Source organism: Arvicola amphibius, chromosome 2 (genome assembly GCF_903992535.2).
Source record: "Arvicola amphibius chromosome 2, mArvAmp1.2, whole genome shotgun sequence".
Classification (NCBI taxonomy): domain Eukaryota; kingdom Metazoa; phylum Chordata; class Mammalia; order Rodentia; family Cricetidae; genus Arvicola; species Arvicola amphibius.
In genome coordinates, this window is record NC_052048.2 from 127055293 (window position 1) to 127074216 (window position 18924).

Sequence of the window (18924 nt, forward strand, 5' to 3'; positions counted from 1 at the left end):
TATCAGGAGCAGGAAGAGCCACCAAAACCACCAGTCAAGCTTCTGTAGTGACACCAACCACAAAACAAGGTCTTCCAACATTAACTCTGACCACTCTTACCATTGGTTTTCCCTAGGCCCGGAGCCTTGTTCTTCAGCAGTGTCACTTGTATCTGGGGAACACTGGTGATGTTCGAGTTCAGAACAAATTTGAAGTCTACATGTCCAACCATACAGGCTTTAGGAAGAACTAATTCAAATACATGTTCATCCCAGCTGTTGCTGTCACAAAAGGTGAAAAATGTTAAGGAAAGCAAAAATATTCCTTATACATAGTAATATCATCAACATCACATCACCTTTCCTATTCCTTGTTTTTTACATCCCAACATATTCTGAGATGCAGAGAGCTCTAGACAAAACTGAGGTACAAAGATATAGCCTCAAAAAGAAAAGGAAGACAGAGGCTGAAGAGATGGCTCGGTAGTTAAAAGAACACTTTACCAGAGGACCCAAATTCATCTGCAAGCACTCATACTGGGCAGCTGATAACAACCACTAACTCCAATAGTGATAGCCTTTTGGGCATCTATGGTCATTCAAACACATATGGCATACACAAATATATGCATAGGAATAAATAAAAATAAGCTCATGTTTTATTTATTTATTTATTTATTTTTTTGGTTTTTCGAGATAGGGTTTCCCTGTAGTTTCTAGAGCCTGTCCTGGAACTAGCTTTTGTAGACCAGGCTGGCCTCGAACTCAAAGATCCGCCTGCCTCTGCCTCCCGAGTGCTGGGATTAAAGGCGTGCGCCACCACAGCCCGGCTTCATGTTTTATTTTTAAAAGAAATTATTGTCAACCAAGTGTGGTGATGCACACCTTTAATCCAAGCACTTGAGAGGCAGAGACAGGTGAATTTGAGGCCAGTCAAGTATAGAGAGTGAGCTCCTGGACTGCCAAGGCTACCCAGAGAAATCCTGACTTTAAACAAACAAACAAACAAACAAACAAAAAAAAAAAAAGAGAAAGAGATAGGGAGAGAAAAGCTATTTTCCATGAACTATAAAGAGAAGATAACTGTCTGATAAAAGAGAGGTGAAACTGAAACTTAGGGCAATGATTTTACCTTAGCAATCTGTATCTGCCTGAGATTTGTCCATAACAACAAAGCCCATGACCATCAATATGGGATTCTATCATATATCAATTACCTGAACATTACTGGACACCAGTTTAGATACATAAATGGGATCCTAGAAACTTCACTGAGAATCAAGAACTCCTTACTTCTTATATTGTACTGCTACCAATTCTCCTCTCTCACAGCAAAGGTAAATAGATAAGAAAATTCTATCCCTTCTACCTTTAAACTATGAGACTCCAACTACTCTCTTCACTACCTCCATCACTGTCATCATCTTCTAAAGTGACATCTGCAGTTAAGCAACCAAACTAAAATCTTTGCTTCCACAACAATCCTACCTTCACCACAATCCACAACAATAACTACCTGTTATTAATTCCCAACATAAAACTCAGAGAAATCCTGAAATACGAATTGCTGCCAAAGCTTTCCTGTGCCTCTAACACCCTCATCTCCTACAGTTCAAAGCTGGACCTTACTTTCTACCACTCTACTATATTCTTACTCTAAAAGTCATAACATATACTATGTCAGGGCTTTAAACTTGCACTGCCCCTGAATCAGTATCTCTATACAGGGCTTTCTAAGGATGCTCTCTGTTGCCCATGTGCTTGATGTGCATTCATGTGTATTCTTCCCCCTCCACCCCACAGCTAGTCTAATCACAAACATCTCTAACTATGATTACAGCATAGGATATATCTGCTCACTGTCTGATGCCCACTAAAATGTGACTTTTACAAAAATCATAGTACTAGTGTCTACGACAGTGCCTGTTTCTGCACACAAGTTTTTAAATATTTGCTAAAGAAATCTGTGGACTAAGTAATCAAATAACAAATAATAGATTCTCTCGGTATATTATCCTACAACATGAAACAGTTTAAGAATATTCAAAATCAAATAATAAACATAAAGGAGAAAAGTGATTAATACTAAAATACTAAGAGAAATAGTAACATAGCTGGGAATTACATGCTACATCTAACAAATCTAAGGCTCCTTGGAGGAGCCCAGTACCTGTCGGTCTGTAATTTCCAAGTGCGGGTGTGCTGAGCAGCATCTCCATGGTGCTGCTGATGCAGGTGCTGAGGGTGCCTTCTTTGCTGCTGTTCTTGCTGAACTTCTACCCAACATGGAGGAACAGTAGCTGAAAATCGTGGAGTCAGTGTCTCAAATCGAGTTAGCTCTACTAGAGATGTCAAGATTTCAAGTGTAAAAGGCTGGTCCACCAATAAATCAACTCCTTAACAGCAGTGAATGTAGTATTTGAAACAGATTTAAAAAGAAAAGGAAAAGAAGTTATTTTAATTCATGCTTTTTTTCTATTCAAAATACGACATGCCAAATATATAAAAGCAAATAAAGCAGGCTAAGGAATCTCTACTCCACACTAATTAGCACTGGCCATGGGACAGCTCAGTCAGCACACCCAAACCCAGTCTGTTAGAAATGGGTAAATATGGTATTAAAATGCAACCCATCTAACTTAGATCAGCGATTAATTTTTATAACATGCTATGTACAAAGCAAATGCAAGGTACCAGCAATTACATAAGAAATGCCCTTTTATATAATCAATTAAATTTAAAACAACAGTCAAAGGCTATTCTGACAGCAATAAACATTTACAAACATAAAGATTAAACTATTTCTTCTCTTCTGTGACAACTTCTAGACACGCCAGTATTAAATAAAGTGAAAGTGACCACATTCTATGCTACTAGTTCCTAAAGTTAACTAAATTAACTAGTGTTCATCAAGAATTTACTTTATATATAAGACAGAAACATCAAAATGTAAAACTGTAAAGAACTATAAAGAACATATACCAACTTCAGACATTACTCCTATTTGGAATGTGTTCAACATCTTCTATGAGGAGGGATAAAGGGGAGGAACTGAATTGCAGGTAGACAAAATCAGCCTCCACATCACAGTACTCTAGACTCAGACTCTCAAGGTGTTACAGCTGTATACTACTACATCTAACTGTTAAAACACATTTTTCATTGAAAAAGTCTTAAGCTCCCCCAGGCACCAGACAGGTTTCTCTGTGTAGCCCCTGGAACTCATTCTATAGAGCAGGTTAGCCTTGAACTTAGTGACCTCCTTGCCCCTGCCTCCAGAGTGCTGGGATTAAAGGTGTGTGTCACCACCACTGCCTGGCCTTAAGCTTCTTTTATTTACTGCTTTTTAAAGTATTTTTTATCAAATGCTTTGCTAAAATTTATTTTATCAAATATTTATGTGTATGAATGCTTGCCTGCATATATGTATGTATACAACTTATGTGCCTGGTTCCTGTGGAGGTCAAAAGAGGGTGTCAGATCCTCTGGAACTGGGGTTACAGGTTGTTTTGAGTCACTGTGTAGGTGCTGGAAATCAAACCCAGGTTGGCTGCAAAAGCAAATAATAAATACTCTTAACCTCTGAGCCAACTGTCCAGCCCCACACCCCCTTTTTTGAGATCTCACTATGTCCCCTTGGTTGGCCTGGAACGCATAGAGATCAACTGGCCTATGCCTCTGACTTCTGAATAGTGTGGTTAAATACATGTGCCACCAAGCTTGGCTTAAACTTCTTTTAAGCAGTAGGGTAGGAAGATAAACTGTGGTGCATGCTTGCTAAGAGTTATAGAAGCACAGAAGGATTAACTGCATATGTAGACGGAGAAGTAAAAGGCTTAGTACAAGGAAAAGAACACAGTTCAGTGAAAGAGAACTTTGACATATATAAAGCATAGGCTTTGATCCATAGCAGTGGGGAGTAGGAGGAAAAACCATGGACTGGACAAAGTGTGACCGAAAAAGGGAAAGGGAACCAAATGCTGTTGCATTTTTGTTTGTCAAGACCATGAAACAATTATATACTTAACAAATCACTAAGTTGGGGCTGGAGAGATAGTTAAGAACACTGCTGATCTTCTCAGACCATCCATATGGGAGCGACAACTGTCTACAACTCCAGTTGCATAGGATGTAATGCCCTCTTCTGGACCTGATAGCACCATGTATGCATGTGGTGCTGGTACACAAACATATATGTAGGTAATATACACATAAAATAATTTTTTAAAAAATATTTTTAAAAGAAATGGTGGTGTACGCCTGTTATTCCAGTACTAAAGGGAAGGTCAGGTGAATATCTGGGTTAAAGGCCAACCTGGTCTACACAGTAAGTTCCATGCTAGACAGGGCTACATAGTAAAACTTCTTTTAAGGAAACAGATAACAACAACAACAACAAAAAAAACTTTTAAAAAAAATCATGAATTCATTGTATCTAGAGAAACAGCCCAGTCATTTCATAGACATCAACAAAGCCAAGAATAGATTTTAAGCTTGTATTAACATACTATTGCTACTTCTTTTGCAAAATTAACTCTAAAAACAGTACAGAGTGTAGATGGGAACAAAGGCAAGAGTAACAAGCTGGAAACTAAACAGTATCCACTAGCCTTTTGTCAGGAGAGGCAGGTGAAGTGTGAATTCAGCCTAGCTAATATTGACAGACCTAGAATTGGGGTGGGCATGGACAGTGAGAACAGCATAAACAACAAACACACAAAATGCTATACAAGGATTCGATGGGACAATGACAATGTTAATATATGTCTTCAGTAAGACTGTCTTTTAGCTATTCAATTACATATAATATTAAGACTATTACCCACTCCATTGATTCTACACTTATTTAATGTTCTTCCTTATTTGAATTCGGTATCTTTTTAAATTATGTGTATGTCTTTATGAGAGTAGGTACATGTGAGTACAGGTGCCCCTGGAGACTAGAGGCATCAGAGTTACTGGAGATGCAATTACAGGCTGCTATGAACTGTTGACAATGGTGCTGGCAACTCAACTCCAGTCCTCTGCAAGAGCAGAAAGTGATCTTTACTGTTAAGCCTTCTCTCCAGTCCCAATGTCTGTTTCTCATTGTACTCTTTAATTAAGCTAAAAGCTAAATATTGAGAGAAAATGGCTCAGTGAGTAAAAAGTGCCTACTGTCAACCCTAACAACGTGCGCTCAGATCCGGGGACTCATATGGTAGAGAGAACCCACTACAAGTAGTCCTCTGATTTCCACACAAGTGTTGTGGCAGAAGCACACTTACACACAAAATAAATGAACAGTTAAATAAAATGTGATTTTTAAAAACTTAAGAGAATGTTTTTACCCCTTAGGCAGATCTCACTGATGAACCTATGAAGATAATTTCTTTCTTTAATAAGTTTGTAACATTTTTCAACTAACAAAAGGTAATAATAAATAATGTATAACAATAAGTATGGTCAAAGACTGTCTTTCTAAACAGTGCAATCAAGACTTCATTACTTAAAGAAAAAAAAGAAAATAAATACAATTATAAGGTATGCTTAATTATTTAAAAATGTAGTGTCTTACCTGAAATACCAGGACTTGAAGGATTTGATAAAGGCCTAGGACCTTCTAAAGATGGTTCTATTCCTTTAGAAAGTGATCCATCTACCAGAATATCAGCTTCATCAATATCATCACAGGTTCCTCCAATTTGGAGAAAATGAAGCTCACCACCTACAGTGTAGTAAAATTTCATCAATACATAGAAAATAGTATAAAAATTAAATTCATTTATTTTAATACTATTTGACACAAAGAACATCACAGCAGTTATCTGTGTCAAAGAATTTGGAAATTTAGTTGCAATGAACTACAAACAATATAGTAAAGAAAATAGCAGAGAGATATTTATCTCAGGACTACAGAAATGCTCCAGTAGTTAAAAGCATTTCTTCACGCAAAGGACTTGGGTTCAATTTCCATTACAGTCATGGATGCTCACAACCATTTGTACCTCCAGTTCCAGGGGATCTTACACCTTTGTCTGACCTCCAAGAACACACAGACATATATGCAAGCAAAACACTAATACACATTTTTAAAAGGTATTTATTCTCATATCCATTACATTATATAACATAATGATTTGATATCTTTGACTAATCTAAACTTTACCAAAAGCCTGTGATCATCTTACAGATGAGGACAATAGTACATTAAGATCCATAGCCCAATCTCTTAATTCCAGAAGAAAAATGAACAAATATTCTTAACTTCTGATGCACTCACAATGAAAATTTTAAAAAACCAAATCAAATTTTTAGTTTTTATATCTCTGTCAAATAAAAAGAAACAGCAAATATGAGACTAAATAATTCATGACTACAAATAATATTACACTGTAACATGAATTTATATAAACTTCTGATAGAAAAGCTGTGACTTTATACGTGTACGCATACGTGTATATAATTTTATATGGATACATAGTCAAATAGCTTTTCTGTCATATACATATGTTCAATGAAATATATATATATAAAACCTACAGTCAAGGTGACGGAAGTCATGAAAATCCGCCAATTCATGCTACTTCCTAAGGGAACTTGACCTACAGAGCTTTGAGAGGTAAAAAGTGTTAGTCTCAAGTGAGAAGCCAACAAGGCCTTCTACATAAGGTTACAGTCCTTAAGTATGGAGAAAGCAAAGCACTGAAAAACCAGATGACTAACAAAATAACAAGTAGCAAGAGAAGCACCATGGAGAGGGTAAACTCTCCCCCACATAACCCACTCAGACTCTTCACACATGGTCAGCAACCACCAAAGAGGCCCCAAGTCAATCAGCCTAAGCCTCCACTTCAATGCAAGAGACCTGAGGAATTCCATCAGAAAATAAAGTCAGAGAAACACAGACACGGCATAAGGTTGTGAAACACAACAAGCCGGCTGAACACTATAGGTATGCTGACACAGAAACAGTAGGTAAGAAACAAGCCTCCCTCCAACCCACCCTCATCCAAGCAAAGCAACCCTAAATAAAGTCAGGAGGAAGAGTGTGTATATATGTGTGTATGACCTGTCAAGAGGAAGGGAGGACGTGTTTGCATGTGTGCAAGCATGTGTGAAAGTAGGTGTGACCTTTTAGGGAAAAAGGAGGTACAAAGAGGAGGAAGAAGCGATAAGATAGGATACTATGGGAGGCTGTGATTATAATCAAAATACATTACACATGTATAAAATTTAAATTAACATAAACAAACAATGCTTAAAAATAAAAACTCCCAAAGGAAAGGAAAATGAGGACAGTCACCTGTAACAATACACTGCAAAGAAAACAAACTTTAGAGTCTGTTGAGCTACAAAATACACTGAGTAACAATCCTTAAGGAGAACAAACCAGACTGACTTTCTGTAATACTAAATGCCCAGCCATGAATTACGATGGACCAAGAAAGATTACCCCATACTTGCTGAATGAGAGGGGAAAAGGAGCTGGCTGTGATGGCATACGCCTTTAATTTCAGCACTCAAGAGGCAGAAACAGGTGAGGGAAACTTCCCTATTAGACAGAAAACATTATCCCACATATCTGCTCAGTTCAATGAACTCAAACAACAAACTGAGAGCTGCACATGCAAACTATTAATTAATAATAAATGGCTGTAAGAAAACCATGCAAAGGGCTTGAGTAACTGTGGCTCTAGAACAGGGTTGGAGACACATTCCCAGCATCTATGTCCTCACAACTCCCTGTAATGCCACTTCCAGTGAATCTGATGTCTCTGCCCTTGAAGCACAACAGCATTCCCAGACACATAATCCAAAATAATAAAATAAATCTTTAAAACCAACATGTCCAACGTCTAACAGAGATTAAAAAAAAACTTTAAAAATGTTTGATCTGAAGACTTTACTCAGTTAAATTATTATTATTACTTTTTTGAGACAGGGTTTTTCTGTGTAGACTCTGTAGATCAGTTTCTACTTTGTAGACCAGGCTGGCCTCAAACTCACAGAGCTCTGCCTATCTCTGCCTCCTGAGTGTGGGAATAAAGGCAAGCACTACCATTGACCAACTACAATTAAATCATGACAGCACAGATGAAACAAAAGAATTACTGAGTTCAAAGACACGCTACCTAAAATAGACAACAATTTGAGAGGAAAAGGAATGGAAAAGGGAGGAATTTTGGATAGTATAAAGGAGCAACTATTTAAGGTATTGGGAGTTCAAGAAAGATCTAAGAATGTGAAAAGGATATGAGATTTATTTTAAAAACAAATATCCAGATACAAAAAGGTCAAAAGTCACCAATCAAATCTAACCAATTCAACCCCAAGACATTATATAATCAATCTCTCACAGATGAAGGGTGAAGGTTCTCATGACTCTAAGAGAAATGAAACAACAAACAGATGTGCCATCACAACTTAGAATTTACTTGACTGCTGACTTCTCAACAGAAATATAAGGGTTTTTTGTTTTGTTTTCAGAGTCCACTATGTAGCCCTAGAAAACACTATGAAACAAGACTGGTCTCAAATCTACCTGCTAGAATTAAAGGCATGCACCACCACACTCTGCTTGCTTGAACAGAAACTTTAGAAACGTGAAGAGCAAGATTCAAAGATCTGAAAGGAGAAAAAAATCTCAAACAATACTGTATATATAAAAGCTAACTTTTATAAATAAAGGAGAAATACTTTGCCATCCAAACAAAAGTTGAAAGAATATATATTTAACAGGTAAGTTTTTGTTGGTAGTGGTGGTGATAGTGGTTCTGCTGTATGCCTTCTTATACAGCCTAGGTTGGCCTTGATGTAGATAAAGGTAGATTCAAGGAATCTGCCACCACAGCTTCTACCTCAAACACATTCTATCACAAAAGCTAAAGGAGGGGCTCCAAAATAAAAAAATAAAAAGATAATTAAGAAAAAAAAACAGAAAGAAAGGCATAAAAATTAATAGAGCAGTAGTTATACAAATCCAAGTCAATACAAAAACGTAAAACAAGATAGCTTCTAAAAAATACAGACAGGAATGGAATGCAACTGCATCCGTTTTTATAGATATTATTTCTGTTCTTATTCCTTTTTTTAAATTTTTATTACATTTATTTGTTGTCTGTGTGTGTGCCTGTTCATGTAAGTGCACATGCCACACCATGGACACATGTGGAAGTCAGAGGGCAACTCTAAGGAATTGGCTCTCTGCTTCTACATGTGGGTTACAGGAATCAAACTCAGCTCACCAGGCTTGGCTAGCAAGTGTCTTTGCACAATGAGCCACCTCAATGGCTCCTGTTCTTATTCATACAATCCTGTGAACTTGCTACCGTTTCAAAACAACTTTATAATCAAAATTGTTCCCCACAAATCTTAAAGTAACAACAACATCAGTCTCCATAATAAGCAAACCAAAATGGAGCAATTAATCAGAACACACAACTCAAGTAGCTCATTAAAGCACTAAAAGAGACTATAGGACAATTTAAGAAAAAAATACAACAAAATTAGAAAAGAAGTAGCGTAATAGCTGTAAGGTCTTACTTATACTAATTGCCTTTACTATAAATTGATGAAATTATCTGATTAAAGACACATGGTGACTAAATGGGAGAAAAGGACTAAACTCTATGTCACTTTACAGAGATCCACTATACCTCTATGCACTTTGACTAACAGTGATGAAATGAGTAAAATGTCCCATGCAAATGCAATCCAGAGGAAAGCAGGAGTGTTATAACAATACCAATAAAATTTTAAAAAAGTAAAAAGCAGTAAAGAAGGTAGTTATATAATGTAAAGGGCTCAATTCAGCAAAGGACAAGAAAATTCAGTAGCAGGGTGTAAGAAATAGTAGGGTCTATCCCCATATCTGCCCCAACTCCATGCATAGAGACAGAAGGATCACTGGAGCTTAATCATGATTCAACTAGTTTCAGGTCGAGAGATCCTCTACCAAAAGAACCACAGTACAGAATAGCAAACATTCACCTCTGGCCTCCATGAGCACAGGGGTATATGCAAAAGCACAAACAAAACAACAAAACGTAATACAAAAATGTTGTAATCAAATCAGTATGATACTGAAATAAAAGACACATAAACCAATAGAACACATAAGATAAATCCATATAGCTACAACCAACTGATTTTCAAAAACATGCAAAGTACATAAACTAAAGTATGATCATTTCAATAAATGGCTTGTGGGAAAGTAGATGTCCAAATGCAGAGTAAATATAAACCACTATCTCTTATCAATTGTAAGTACCAGCTCAAAGAGAATTATACTTAAATGTACACAACATCGGAGGCTAAAGGAGGAAAAATGTCTGAGTTTGAGGCTAGCCTGGACTACATAGTATATTCCAGTCATGTCTGAGCTACAGAATAAGATCTTATCTCAAAAAAATAAAAAAGTAAAAATAACCAAAAAGCTCAAAAGTATGAAAAGTACTAGAACAAAACAAAGGAGAACTGTTTTAGAACACTGAAATGAGACAAGGTTTAATTCTGAGATCAGACCCAAAAGCAAAAGAAATAAATGGGAAAATAAACAAATGAGATTACATAAAATTAAAAAGCTACTACATAACAATAAGAATCATCGCCAGGCGTGATGGTGCACACCTTTAATCCCAGCACTCAGGAACCACAGGCAGTCAGATCTCTTGAGTTCAAGGCCAGTTTGGTCTAACTAGCAAATTCTAGAACAACCAGTGCTACAAAGAAAAAGTAAAAAACATTCAACAGAGCACAGACCCAACACATAGAATCTGTGAGAATATGTGGAATGCATACATAATAAAAACAAAAATATATAAGGAATTCCAAACACTCAATGGGGAAAAAAGAGACAGAGCAACAATTAACACTCACTGGTTGCTCTTACAGAGAACGTGGCAGCTCACAACCCTCCAGTCACAGGAGAGCTTCTGGCCTCCTCAGGTACTGCATGAATGTAGTATACAGACATACATGCAAGAAAATACCCATAGAGTATGGGAGCCGGTGAGCTGGCTCAGTGAGTAGACACTTGCTGTCAAGCCTGACAAGTCAAGAGTTCAACCCCAGAAACCCATACGGTGGAAAAGGAGAGAGTTTGAGCACACACAGAGAGAGGGGGCGCAGGATGGAGGTTACCCAAAATACTTTCATTGCAGAAGCACAAATACACTCCAGTAATTCTACTACTGGGTAAATTACCACCAAAGGAAATCATTTTGTCAAAGAGACATTTCATACCCATATTCATGGAAATACTGAATTTACCATAGCCCAAGAAATGGAAACAACCTAAGTGCCCTTAAACTCATGAATCAAAGAAAAAAAATCTGGCACATATATAGTACTCGGCAATATAAGAGAATGAAATCTGTCATTTAAAATGACATGGGGGCTGAAGAGATGGTTCAGTGGTTAAGAGCACTGACTGCTCTTTCAGAAGACAAGGGTTCAACTCCCAGCACCAGCTTACAGCTGTCTGTGACTACAGTTCCAGGGACCCGGACACACTTACACAGGCATACACACAGGAAAAACACCAATGAACATAAAAATGAAAAAGCAGATTTTAGCTGGGAAGTAATGGTGTAAGTTGTCTCCCAGCAGAGACAGGCAGATCTCTGTAAGTTTGAGGCGAGCCTGAACTACAGAGTGAGTTCCAGGACAAGCCAGAGCTATTACACAGAAAAAAACCTGTCTCAAAATAAGCAAATAATAATAATAATAATAATAATAATAATAATAATAATAATAATAATAATATGACATGGGTAGAACTAGAGATCATTATATTAAGCAAAATAAATCAGAAAAGTACCTCATTGAGAATGACTCATGTAAAATCTAAAAAAGTTCATCTCGTGTTAAGTTCACAGCAAAATCGTAGTTACAGAGGCCAGGGACAGGAAAGAGAGAAATGTGAGATCAATGAACACTAATACAGCAGGAAGCAGCTCTGGGTAACTACTATACACTATGTTGCACATAACATCACATATGAACATGTCAAAGAACCAGAACAAAGGACTTCAAAGTTTTCCCCACAAAGAAATGATGAATAAGGCATAAATATGTTTAATATTATTTAAATATTACTCAATATTATATAGATGTATCAAATATTATAATGGTAATTCAATAACAATGTGTAACTTCTAGTTTTTGTTCATGTTACAATCATTTAATTATAAAATTTTTAGGCTGGGTGGTGGTGGTTATTAATCCCCAGCACTTGCGGAGACAGGCAGATGGATCTCTGTGAGTTCGAGGCCAACCTGGTCTACAGGTTGTGAGTTCCAGGACAGCCAGGACTGTTACACAGAGAAACCCTGTCTCGAAAGAAAGGAAAAAAAAATTTTAGACGCCAGATGTGGTGTCACGTGCCTTTAATTCCACTTTAATTCCAGCACTTGGAAGGCAGAGGCAGGTAGATGTAGATCTCTCTGAGTTCAAGGCCAGCCTGGTCTACAGAGCACGTTCCAGTAGCTGAGGAAATGGCTAAGTAGGTAAAGAGTTTGCCAACAAAGCAATGAGGATGGAGTTTGGATGCAGAACTTATGATCATCCGATGGGTATGGTGTCACCTGTAATTTTAATGCTCAGGAGGCAGAGGACAAAAGACACTTCGAACAAGCTGGTTAGCTAGACTAGTTGATCAAGATCTGGATGCAACTGAGACTGCCTCAATGGAGACGGAGAGTTGGATTTTAGGACTCAACATCAGCCTTGGGATGACAACTCATACCAGCTCACACATAGGGCAAGGATGCTTGCTTTAGTTCTCCAGCAGTTGGTCCTGTTAGCACCTAAAATCCCAGCGTTGGAGAGTTCAAGGGACACTCAGAAAAATTAACTCATTACAAGAGATTGCTTCCTGGGAACCCTGCTATCCCAACTCTAAGAATATATCATGCTTACTAAATTATATACAATTAAACAACTGAAATAATTAAACCCTTACTATATTTCTACAAATACTAGTATCTTACAAGCATGTGCCCGGGCCAAACCACTCAACCATCATATTAAATGATTTATGGCAAGATGACAACTTCTCAGATCTTCCATATTGAACACTACAAAGAATTCATTTTAAGAGTCCTCAGCTTTTGCTATACTCTGACAATGAAGTGTATACATAGTTCAAAAGACTCAGACAACAAACCAACTAGCTTAGAATCCTCTCTACCATTCATTAGCTCTGTAATAAGAACAAGTTACTGAACTCTCCTTTACTTAGTTTACTAATCTGGAAAATGGGCTCTACTAAAAAGCATATGCATTATAAACTTGATATGATCACTGGCAGAGTAACAAACTGACACATGTGATCAGTAAGCTAAAATTCCTCAGAACCTTATAGGACTTAAAAGAGATATTCTCAAGTCTTACCCATACTTTAAAGTTTGTATCATTCAAAAGGTATGCTGAACTGCTCATACTGTTTATCAGCTTACTTTTATTTTAATGCAATTTGAATACTTTTTCCCATTGGATGTAGCTCAAAAATGCAATCTGAACCAAATCAATACACTAGCTACTAACCTCTTTGGCTAAGCCCTGGTAATCTACTTAACCTAAAGCACAGACAGAGAATGAGTGAAATTTTTCCCAAATCCACCAAGTCTTAGCTTTAATCATCTAAGTGTCAAAAATTTTGTGGCCCTACAATTCCAACTAACCTACCAATAACAAACAGTATTTGTTATGCCTCAAAAGTTCAGTAATTCTTGTCAAAATCTGTTGTACAGTTACTTGATTTACACAAATATATGGAGAAATGTTAGTCCAATAGAGCCTCAAATGTTGCGAAACTAATTTTTTATCAACCAAAGATTATGAGTAAAGAGAATCAAACATCTTAACACTTTATAAAACTAAGGATTAATTGCCAAGTAATTGCTAAGTTCTTTATTTTTCCAGACGTAATCTGTGCTAGAAACTTTATATACATTATTTAAATATAATGAGCCTAAGCAATAGACTGTGACAGCTAATCAACTTGACAGTATTAAGCGATGCCTAAAAATTGAAAAAGCATCTGTAAGTGCATCTATGAGAGCATTTGCACAAAGGAGTAGAGGTGGGGAACTGTCCTGAATGTAGGGGTCCCTTTAGAATGAAAGAACCACAGGCTATATAATCATTCTCTCTTCCCTCACCTTACACACACACACATACACACACACTCTTGCTTTGTATGTGCCATGACACAAGTTTTCCTGTTCAGTCATACGTTCCTAACAGTAACAAACTAAATTTCTGAAACCATGTGCCCAATTAAGTCCTTTCTCCTTTAAGTAGCTTATGTCAAGTGTGTTGTCACATCTTGGATAGGGCGTCTATCCTATTTTCTGAAGAAACTAGGTCCACAAATGTAGGCAGAGTCAGTATTCAGAAAAATATCAGGATACATGTTTCATAAAGTTAAGCAAAGATCTTTCTTGCTACACAATCCAGGGTGGCCTTGAACTCATGACCTTAGAGTTTTAGGGTCCCAAGTAAAGCTTTGTATTCAGCTAGAAAGATACTTTCTGATGACTTCCTAAGTTACTCACAAATAGATTTCTTGCATGGGAGAAGTTTTAAAAATAAAATAAAGAAAAAATTAAGGTCAGTAAAAATAGTAGGGAAATGGACCACTACATTATTTAAAAACAAAAAAGAATCCTCTCTCAACACAGACCTAAAATTTACAGTAGGTATGTACATAGACAAATGCCACATAAAAATACTGAGAAGAATCAAGCCAACAGCTCACCTTTGGTGCACGCACACAGCCTATCTGTGCCTGAGCAGTAAATGACAGAAACAAATGTATCCTGTTCTTCAGTGCCCTCCTTTTTGGGAGGCTCCACTTTGGCCAAAATTTCAAAGTTTGAAAGGTCTAATACTTTCACATATCCTCCCTGAGTGGTTATCACCAGGTGTCCAAGAGTAGAAATGTCAGACTTCTTTTCTCTTTCAATCCCATTCTTTGAGGTTGACTGCATGTCCTCAGCAGGCTCTTCACAGTCATCCTCTCGATTATCCAGTATATCTGGTGGAAGCAATATGAGCGAGGTAATTGTGTCCTGGGGATCTTTGATATGTTGGATTTTTACTGGCTCCTCTTCTAAAGTCACTATTCGAGTGGTATAATTCATTTTGTAAAGAACTAAATATCCACCACTAACATTCCTCCGCTCCGGATTGATGATAAAGGAGTTGGTACATCTGCTGGTGACTCGTGTTGGATCACACTAATATTTGCACCATTCACTACAGCAAGATTGGACTCCAGCTCACCTTTCCGTCTATTACATAGTGCAGAGTTTAATTTATTTAAATTATTCAAGGCCTCGACTTGATTTATTGCACTCAACGATTCAACAGAGCATGTCCGCAGTCCTACCAACAAATGAATTCCATCAGCACAAGGAGTTATGGAGTCTATACAAAGAGTCTCCTCCTCTGCAAACTTTGGTAGCCTCAAGCACTGAACCAAAGTCCCAGGCTTGGGTAACACAGAGTTCCACTTCTCAGAATCTGGAGAGGTGAGGCTGGCTGCTGCATCTGCAAACTGCTGAATGTAAGTCACAGGAGGATCCTGCAACAACAACTGCTCCTGGTTATCCAGTTCCATTTCAATAATCTGTGGAACCGTAAAACCGTCATCGTGCAAACTTTTACTCATAATATTGTTCATCTGTGAAAAGATTTTTCCTGCTTTCTCATCAGATTCTTTGATACTATAAAGAAGTAAAACAGGCAAAGTCCTCCTTACCAGAGGAGAATTCAGTTCTGAATTTGTGCAGGATTCATTGTCAGTTGACCCTTGTTCTGATATACTTTCGCCCTGAGTTCTGCTTAAACCATCCAGTGACCTGTGGGAATTACTACTAATGGGTGAGGTAGCGGGAGATTTATATGTTAATAAACCTCCAGCCAATAAACATGGAAAGGGAATGTTGTGTTGCTCCTGGTGCTTCTCCTTTGTCTTTTCACTCTTAGAGTTTGTTAAGCAAGGATTTGCCCCAAGTTCTTCAAGATCCTTAACAGTATCCTCAAGCACGTTTGCCACAATCTCCCACTGCAGTTTTTCTGGCTGTTGGAGAATGCTGAGTGCTGTTATATCAAGACTTATTTCCATGGCTTCCTTTTGTGATGTATGCCCTTTGAAAACAAACAACACATTAGATGCAGCAAGCGGCCTTGGTGATGTTAATCGCAATTAGTACTTCAATGAGCTTTTTTCCTAATTCATCTGGTCTATGCATTATATCAAAGACAAGAATTTAAAGTATTTTATGGCTACAAGACAGATCAACAGGTAATTACACTTGCCCCCCAGCAAGACCCAGCTCCATCATTGGGACACACATGGCAGAAGAAAACTAACTCCCGCAAGCGGCCCCTCTGGCCTTCACACCTATGCATGTGCCCATACATATATACACATACAAAATTAAGTGGTTTTTAAATTTCAAGTATTTTAAAAGAAACTTAATCAAATCTCAGATAACTCTATGTAAGAATATAAAAAAAAAACTATTCAAAAAATTCAAAATTATTTTCAGCTCAAATACATTCTTTACAAAACTAAAGAAAAAATGATTTTTGAGGCATGGAAAGGTAAAGAAAATTACTATATTTATCATTGCTTTAAAATTATATTAAAAGAATAGAATTTCTGGACTTCAATTCTAAACCAAAAGAGATGCAACACTATTTGTGCATTGTAATTTATGCGCTCTCTTAAATACTTAAGAAAAACACTATGATCTCAAGTCTTCTTTCTTCTCTCTTGCTTCACAATACTGACAGTCATGTATAGACAAAATCCCACCAGAGACAACAGTCAATCATCTACTTAGGTAATCTAACACCAAACTGAAAATTCTTTCAACCAATCTTGGTTTTTATTTTTGTTCTTTTTTTAATTTTTCAATAATAGGTAAGCCAAGCAGTGGTGGCGCACGCCTTTAATCCCAGCACTCGGGAGGCAGAGGCAGGCGGATCTCTGAGTTCGAGGTCAGCCTGGTCTACAAGAGCTAGTTCCAGGACAGGCTCTAGAAACTACAGGGAAACCCTGTCTCAAAAAACCAAAAAATAAATAAAATAATAATAATAATAATAATAATAATAATAATAATATGTAATAGTAACAACAATGTAAAAACAACTCTGCTAGGCAAAAATAAAGAAAAATTAGAACTGCTTTTATAATTAGGCAGGAAGAGTCAAGAGAATATTAAATGAAGTGTGTAGATGTACAAGCAAGTGGTAAGTAAGGACTCAGTGGACCACCGAGGTGTTCTGTTATATACCAGCAGAGTCCCTTTAAAGCTCACGTACAGTGTCAGCCAGGATATCCCGTTATCTGGGACACATCACATCACATACTACTACTAGCCTCTCCCACTGAAATCTTTTATAACTGAAGCAGAAAAACCGGACTGTTCATTCCTTCCATATCTGTATCTAGAATAACAAACAGCCACTTCAATACATAGCATTGTCTTATATCTACTTTCTCAGACTGGAAACTCTGAGTAAAAAATAAAGTGTTTTTATAGTTCTCATTATGTATAATATATCCTGAAGATGCTTACCTATTTGTTGGACTAAACTAAAAAAATTAATTGACTTTTTAAAGTTGTGAAATTGTTCAAATAGAATAGTTTTAATCTATTTATATATTAAAGCAAATAAATCCACAAAATACACAAAGTTAAGACAATACTGAAAGTAAACGGCATGTATAGTAAAACTGTTGAAAAGGAAATAATAGACTAGGTTGGGTGGCTCACTGCTGTAATCCCAAGATTCAAGAGACTGAGCTGGGAAGATTACTCTGAGATGAAGCCAGTCTAGGCTATATTAAGAGCTCTAAGACAAGCTAGGATACAGTGTAGACCCTGCGCAAAGAAAGCAAAGAACTAGAAAATAAATATACAACAGAAAAATACAGTAAATGGTCCTACTTTTCTACTTCCTATTATAAATACTCAATGCACATATGGGAAATAGGGTAATTCGTTGAGAAAATCTGACACCTATAACTCTATTCCTCCTCCTTCAATTTTGTTTGCAGTACCCTGGAATAACATGACCCCATGCATGTCAGGCAACTACTCTGCCACTGAACAACAGCCAGACCCTTAACTCAGAATTTCTAGAAACCAACAAGACCACATAATAACTATTTTTATGCAACATACCTGCAATGCAATACTTTCCAATCACTCTGAGTAATTCTTCTGTAGCTCACTTTCGTAAGTAGTATCAAAGCCACAGTTTCCAACAGTCATACTTCCTGAGCTAAGCAAATGGATTTTGTCTTGGCTCTTTCCTAAAGTTGAAGTTCAATTTGTACTCAATTCTCATGCCAACCCTTCTTTGCAGTCTTCATGAGAAGTCATGTTTCCTTAATTCTTATACATGGTTCAGTCAAAAAAGCCTTTCTCTTTGAAATTAACTAGGAACTTTCAAAACTTACAATCTTCAACCAAAAAACAGACGCCTCTTATTGTGTACTCATAATTTTGAGGTTAATACATTCTATAATTCTTTGAACTATGTCACTCAAACAAATCACTCAGAGTTGTAAATCTCTGAAATGGCACCTAAAATTTTTAAGATGCTACAAGATAAGACTACATCTCTTATAATTATCAAAAGTTTAGATATGCTTACACCATGATTCTCCAAAAAGTTAATGATATAAAAACATACGGTTGCCAGGCAGTGGTGACCATGCCTATAATTCCAGAGGCAGAGGCAGGCAGATCTCTGTGAGTTCAAGGCCAGCCTGGTGTACAGAGTTAGGACAGTCAATGCTACACAGGAAAACCCTGTCTTGAAAAACCAAAGGGGGGGTGGAGGGATAGGTTAGAACCTATATATTTAAAATTAGTCTCACAAAAATGTATCTTCCTATGAAAGAATAGCCCATTTGCAATCCCTCAAATGAAGAAA

At 37.1% G+C, this 18924-nt stretch overlaps 1 protein-coding gene across 1 annotated transcript in view; it reads right to left on the minus strand.

Moving 5' to 3' along the window:
- Birc6 (baculoviral IAP repeat containing 6) overlaps positions 1 to 18924 on the minus strand; it is a 181515-nt gene that overhangs the window by 118267 nt on the left and 44324 nt on the right. Inside the window, 5 exon segments of the mRNA XM_038320792.1 lie at positions 101 to 261; positions 2150 to 2375; positions 5537 to 5686; positions 14726 to 15166; positions 15169 to 16119. Of these exon segments, the coding sequence (XP_038176720.1) occupies positions 101 to 261; positions 2150 to 2375; positions 5537 to 5686; positions 14726 to 15166; positions 15169 to 16119 (1929 nt within the window).